General features: G+C 38.0%; 1 protein-coding gene across 1 annotated transcript in view; it reads left to right on the top strand.

The window, feature by feature from the left end:
- The window catches only part of LOC105532349 (protocadherin-23-like), a 151,535-nt gene that overhangs the window by 89,407 nt on the left and 54,589 nt on the right, over window positions 1-7,539 (top strand). Inside the window, 2 exon segments of the mRNA XM_011970529.1 lie at window positions 4,860-4,994; window positions 5,201-5,410. Of these exon segments, the coding sequence (XP_011825919.1) occupies window positions 4,860-4,994; window positions 5,201-5,410 (345 nt within the window).

Here is a 7,539-nt window from a genome sequence, read left to right as displayed (position 1 = left end):
TATACGAATAGGCATCTCCTTGCAAGGTGTTTGTTATACCTGCCACTCAATTTGGGTCCAATCTTCAGGGAGATTAATTTTAGGCCTTCTATATAGGAGCTTTCCAGCTTTCTAACTATGACTTGAGTTACAGATTTAAAGCCTCAGCTTGTAGTTATCTTTCTATAATTTCCTAGTCCTTTGAAAAACAGTCTTCTGCATCATGGTCCTTTTTACTAGTATGTGGTCAGTCAGCACCATTTGGTTCTCTAAAGAATTTGAGTCCTTTAGTAGTCACTTTATCACAGTCAAACATGATTGATAAATTAATTAATCGTGACAGCGCTCCAAGTATTGAATTCCTAGCATTCCATTTCCCATGGTTAAGGAACTCATCGCTGTATTCAAAGCCTAAGACACAACCAAACCAAACCAGTCTCAGAGTCCCTGTTATCTGAGACCCAATTCTGGTGCCAAGTACTCTATCAGCCATGTTCAGTCATGAAGAATAGATGCTACAAACAGATGTTGGATGAATGAGTAAGCAAGAAGGGAATACTGAGATAACCAAAAAGACAAAAACAAAACTCTAGAAGGCAGCTACCACCCCTAATACTGGAAAAGAAGAAGAGGTTTGGATTATCAGAGCCTAGGAAGAAAATGAGAGAGGGGGCCTTGAAAAGGGGTAGCAAAACAGACTGAATAGCATTGTTGATGATGACAGTAAGTAACTAGGAAGAAGGAAGTCCTATTTTCTATCCTTCTGACTTTCAGTCTCCTTCTAGTGTCCTTTTGTGGCAAACCCTAGGAGAGAGGTAGTTGGTGATGGAGAATGTGGTTTGCAGATCCCCAGCCCCAGTATCACAGGGTGGAGTACAGAAGAACAGATTTGGATCTGAGACACTATGGTTTAATAAATAATACACCATGTGAAGAACTGAAAGGAGCAGGCAGAGGGAACAGCCACTACAGAGGCCTCAGCAGAAAGATGTTTAGTATGTTCAGAGAACAGAAAGGAAGCCAGTAGGATAAGAATATAGCAAGGGAGCAAGTCCATGAGAAGAGGTTGGAAAGATATGCAGAGCCCACATCATATGGGACTTTGCGGACTGCGGTAAGGTATTTGGATTTTATTTTGAACTCATTCAAACATTCTTTCTTCCTTCTTACCCATTAACTCCTATTCATCTTTAGGGTTTCCGGTTCTATCAAGGCAACTCAACTTACCCATCATGTCTGTTCAGGGGGAATTGTCACTGCCAGCTTGCTTATCTGTATCCAGTGCTATATTGTAAACACCGTGAGGATAGAAAATTTGTCTGTTTACTAGCAGTTATATTTTTAGCATATGGTATGGTACCTTGGCACGTAAGATCACTCTGTATATATGTTAGTTCAATGAGATAATTAATGACAAACTACATACCTGAGATAAGTCTTCTCTGATCCACTCCCTCAGTGATTTCATATATTCCATCACACTTTCCATTACTCATTGATGTAATCATCTTCCCCTCTAGAGGGAAACTCTGACAACCAAGGTAACTATTCAGTGGTGTGTTTCTAGTACCTGACACTCAGTATCTGTGCATTCATAAAGGAACTCATGAATGAATAAATGAATGAACCAATCAAACAGATATGGATGCAAACTGAAGACATGAATGTGTAGAGTGAGATGACAATGGCGTGATGGCCAGCACATTGATTGTCAATGCACCCCACTCCCGGAAGCAGGAGAAAAATATGTCATAGAGAAACAAACAAACAAAAATATTATTTTTCTTTTATTTTTTACTTCTCTCTTCCTCATTACCTTCCTTCCCTCCCTTCTTTTGTTTCTTTCTTTTCTTTCTTTCTGTTTTTTTTTAAATATTGGTCAGCCATATATGATGCCACAGAAAAGACAAGTTAGGTAAGAACTAGAAATGGCCAGTAGACTTTATAACCAGAAGGTCACTGGTCACTGTAGAAAGAGTAACTGGGAATGGCATGGTTTGAAGCTAGCTGCAAACTGAATATGATTTTCAAAAGAAATTTGGCTACAAAGAGAAGGAGAAAAAAGCCTAATTCTTATAGCTAGAGAAGGATATAATTTAAGGAAAAAAAAATTAGGAGAAAGACTAGACCTGACAGAAAAATTCTGAGAGTGTGTTTGAAGAATGACTTTTGCCACTGAGACAGGGTGTAATGGATGCAGTTGAGTACAGGTGCAGAGGGTGAGGGAGTTCTTTCCGAATACCTCCTTTCTCTCTGGGAAATGGAAAGGGAAGTGATCTGTGAGAGTAAGCCAGGTAGTGGTCAGGTAGGAGACCTGAATGGAAGAAGGGTGATTACGGACACCTGGAAAGATTGCCACATACAACGGCACTGCGGTTGTCTCAATCCATGCTGTTGTGAAATTTTCTGTAGCTCCAGTCATTCGTTGGATATTCAAATGGAGTAAAGAGATGGTTGCAATGATCCCAGGCTGAAGCTTTGCTGGACATCTTTGGCAGAAAGCCCCAGGACCTGAGTAACTATGCAAGATTGCTAGAGGGGTAACTCATGGGGCTGGACTGGAGAAGGAGAGAAATGAATTGAGGAGAGGTATCCTAGGGCGGGAGGAATTAAGAAGTCATGGGACTGCAGGTCTTGAGGTCTAAGAGAAGATGTGTGTGTGTGTGTGTGTGTGTGTGTATTCACACTGGCGTGCATACACACATAGGTATGGGCATATATACACAGGCACACACACACATATCCTTCAGTGGGCATGTGTCATAAGGATATCACTAAATATCTTCAGATCCAAATTTCCAGTTTGCTCAGTGAGGTGATAGAATGAGACCAAATAACCTCTTTTTAATTTTTATTTTCTTAGTTCTCAAGTTTGATGATGCTGTGTTTGTTATGTAGGATTATAAGGGTATAAGGAGGAAAAGCGAAGGCACTAGTTAAATTCTAAATAAGCCATAGTAAAATACATTTAATTTACTTCCTAAATTGTAAAGGGTATGAAGTTTGGGGTATGAAAAATGCATGTATGCAGACTACAGTTATAGGTAAAGATCTTATTTATCCTTAAAAATATACTAGGAGGATTGAAGATGAATGTATTGTTATCTTAGGGATAAAAAAACCTGTGTAGAATAATAGAAAAAAATAAAATCTGGAAGTTTCTAGAAAGTCTGAGAAATATTGAATAGAGTGGTGAAGCACATTAGAGGAAAATGGGAACTGTGGGAGGAAGGGACAGCAGAAAGATCTGAATTTATGTGTAAATAATTGAAGACATTTTCTAGGTTTGGCAAGTAGTGAGAATTAAAACATGTATACTATATAGCATTCTATAATATGTAATATACATAATATGCAATCATATATATAATGTGTAAAAAAATCATATAAAATAATATGCAATGGTGTATATATAAAGTGTAACAAAATCATATAAATGTCTTCATTCATTTAAAACTTGAAAGATCCACGTAATCTTTCTGAAAACAGAGGTCACATCTGACTCAGTACTCTCTCTTTGGCACACAGTACTATGCTTGGCACCTGATATTTCTCTCTTTTCTTGAGGAAAAGGAAAGTAGATATAAGACAATATTGTTCCCATTTTTATAATGTAGGCAGAGATAGGAATAACAAATTTTAACAACCTGGAACTTCAAGAAATTCTGTCTTTGCTATAGAATAGATTATATGATCCTTAAGTTGCCGAAATAATCACTATGATCCTTTAATAATATCATTAATAATATGCCTAATGCCTAATAAGAGAATGAAACATTTTGGTGACTTCTGACCATGTCATATCAAATCCATTGGTCCTATGTTATTAGACTTTTTTCTCGGGGTTATTCCAATGCCTGCGGATTATATCTCAAATATATTTCTCCTCTGAGTTATATAATAATAAGATATGTATATTCATTCTTATATAAAACTAGAATTCTATTTCACTCCTTTCAGCTCTCAGTCCTATATAATATCTGCCAGATCATAATGGAATGAAAATTTACTTTTTAAGACTGGCAAGATGGAAATTTGTAATTGAAGATTTTTTGTTAAGACCAAAAGAATGACATTTCATTTTTTATTAAAGTATAACATCATACATTCTGAGTACTGTGTGCACACCTAGATTCTTGTCAGTTAAGAAAAGAACATAGGAAAATAACTGAGAGGAACTTGTGTAAAATGCAAATAAATTACAATGGCATGGGATAAACTCATTAAAATTAATAGTATGAATGATCTTCATACTATTAGTGATGGAAATGATGTGATACTTTTCTCAGGGGAGAAATGAAACCACAAAAATATGGGAAGAATTATTTCCAAAATGCGTAGTAATGTGGTACCACATTTCTTACTCTGGATAGCAGACTGAACACTAAGTGGAAAACAAAACAAACAGAAATACATATATAAGCAATTCTAGGTGCTCACTTCTTGAGGTTGAGAATAAACAGAGTTCTATAACTTAGCACAGGCTTTTAAACAGTGAGTCAATCTGCAGAAATTGTCATTTGTCCTGCAAGCTTACAATTAAGTCATTAAGTCACAATCAGCGGTGTTAGAAGGAGTAATTAGGAATATGTTGTAGAGTTGCACACTCATAAGAAATTTTTTATGGGAAGGAAAAAATTCTAAGCATTCACTGTGGGGAAGTCTCATAAGACTTTTGAAAATCAAGCATTTCAGCCCAGGAGGCTTTTATTTAGCAAGAACAGCCAGAAGAGTTTTTCTTTTACCTTAATTTAAAGGCTGTTTGAGAATCTTGCCATTTTCATCTATGGCCTAACATGTTCAAAGGAAAAGAAATAGGAAAGTGGATGAATGTATTTCAAAGAAATGATTGCTAAGTTTTTCTTTATATTTTTCTTAAGGAGTCAATTCCAAGCTTCAGTTTGAAATCATGCCAGGTGCTTCATTTGAATTGTTCGAGATAAATTCGGACACTGGAGAGGTAGTGACAACCACCATGCTTGACAGAGAAATTCAAGAAGTCTTCACCCTTCGAGGTAAGGGATTCCTTGACTATGCTTCAAAAAAAAAAAAAAAAAGGTTCAGTGGTGAAATGTTACATTTTGGTGGGGTATTTTTAAATAAAATATTATTTAGCCAGTGGTACCTGATTAGTTTAGCCTGACTTTGTCTAGTTAGAACAAATATATTTTAGGTATGAATCAAAGGCCACAATTCATGCCGTCTTTGTGTTCTATGTCAGTATTAGTACGAGACGGGGGATTCCCTTCATTGTCCAGCACCACAACAATTCTCTGCACTGTTGAAGATGAAAACGATCACGCACCAGAATTTATTGTTTCCAGTTATGACATTGAGGTTCTGGAAAACCAGGAACCAGAGGTTGTCTATACTGTTTTAGCCTCGGATATGGATGCTGGCAGTAACAGAGCTGTTGAGTATCACATAATTGGTAAGTTTGTTTGTTTGTTTGTTTAAGACAGAGTCTCACTCTGTCACCCAGGCTGGAGTGCAGTGGCGCGATGGCTCACTGTAACCTTTACCTCCCGGGTTCAAGCAATTCTTGTGCCTCAGCCTTCCAAATTGGTAAGTATTTTTAAATTAAAATTTCCTCCAGGATGCTGACTGAGTTGATACACACTCTGTGTTGATTACTCTGTGTTTGATACCTGTTGCTTTCTCTACAAAATACATACCGAGTCAGAACTGACTGGTGCCATGAGCTTTCTCTCTACCTCCTTCTCACAGCCACCTTGAACCACTGCTCTCCACATTCTTTAAAAATCTGCCTTTGCAAACTGCTGTGAATTTTTTTCTATGCTAACATTAGTGGATGTAAGGATGGAAAAGATAGTGTTTTTGTATTTTTGTTGCTTTCACATGATCTGTTTCAATTTTTTTTTTTAATTTTTATTTTCTCATAGGCAGATTCTTACTGGGTCATTTCATCCAGTCCCTGTCTTTAGCTACCACTGGGATGCCAACGGCTCCCGTCTCTATATGCATCCTAGATCTAGGTCCCATTAAAGGATATTGTTTTTAAAAGTAAAGTAGTAACTCTCATACAAATATAAAAATGGTACCTGCAAATAACTTTTATTTAACTCACTAATTAATGAGTAACCCAAAAAGATGTTAAAATTGTTTCAAGGAGAATTCCAAGAGCCATACATAGGCACACACACACACAAAGCAAATAAGGAATTCTGAAATGCAGAAACGGTGTATTTGCAAGACAACACTCAGTGGCATTTCGCCAGATTTACTTGCATTTCCGTGGACAAGAATCATTTACATTATTATAAGTTTTCAACAATGTACAGAGTGATCAAAAAGGCGGTGAAGGTGGAAGACCACTATGATGGCAAAGACACACGGGACACCTGTGCCCCACCCTTCTTTCTTCAATGCCAGGACACCTACTTGTCTTGTTCCTCCTATTTCAAATTGTTTCACAATTTCCTGACAGCCCCAAGGACCCGGTCTTTATATCCAACAGCATTGCATTATCAATGTGTCCAAAATGACACATCAGCCTCACCCCCTTTCTACCTCCCCCATCATGGTCTGGGTCCTTCTGCTACTCTCTGCCTGTGATCGTCAGCTATTGTTTTTTGTTTTGGTTTTTGTTTTTTTCTTCACTTACTCTTGAAAATGTATGTACCAACACACACATATTTTTATGTTGCCAACTAAACTTTTTCCCATAAACTTAAAAAGTAACGAAGGTGTGTTTCCCAGCATATCCTAAATATTGACACATTAAAATAAGACTGTTATATCACCTTTTAAAAGTATTCGATAGAATAAAAAATACCTTAAAAATATATGAAAGGCGGCCAGGCGTGGTGGCTCACATCTGTCATCCCAGCACTTTGGGAGGCTGAGGTGGGCAGATCACCTGAGGTCAGGAGTTCGAGACCAGCCTGGCCAACATGGTGAAACCCCGTCTCTACTAAAAATACAAAACTTAGCTGAGTGTGGTGGCAGGTGCCTGTAATCCCAGCTAGTTGGGAGGCTGAGGCAGGAAAATCGCTTAAACCCGGCGGGTGGAGGTTGCAGTGAGCCGAGGTCACGCCATTGCACTCCAGCCTGGGCGACAAGAGTGAGACTTTGTCTCAAAAAATATATATATATATGTGTATACATATTTATATGTATTTCATATATATATTTCATATATATGTATGTGTGTATATATGTATATATGTTTGTATATATGTATATATGTATACGTGTGTGTGTGTGTATGTGTATATATATGTGTATATATATGAAAGTCATCCTCCCCTTGTGTTGCCTTCCTCTTTCCTGGCTCTGAATGTCCCTTCATGGTCCCAAAGTCTCCACCTGTTCTGCCCAAGATGAGGCCACCTTCTCAGCCAGGTTGGAAACTGGGAGCTCCTACGGATGGCTGTGGGACTCAGAAATCTCTCCGGGAACAGAGAGCATAACTTGGATTGGCAAAGCTGCCTGCCAAGCCACCATGCCCAGGAAATAGGCTAAAAAGGTGACACAGCAAAGGTGATGGAGGAGCCACACAGGAGATAGGCAGGGTTGTCTGCTAAACCTGCCCTTCCA

This window comes from Mandrillus leucophaeus, unplaced genomic scaffold (assembly GCF_000951045.1).
Source record: "Mandrillus leucophaeus isolate KB7577 unplaced genomic scaffold, Mleu.le_1.0 Scaffold95, whole genome shotgun sequence".
Lineage (NCBI taxonomy): Eukaryota > Metazoa > Chordata > Mammalia > Primates > Cercopithecidae > Mandrillus > Mandrillus leucophaeus.
The sequence above is the reverse complement of the archived record's forward strand: the minus strand, read 5'-3'. Positions and strand labels throughout refer to the sequence as shown.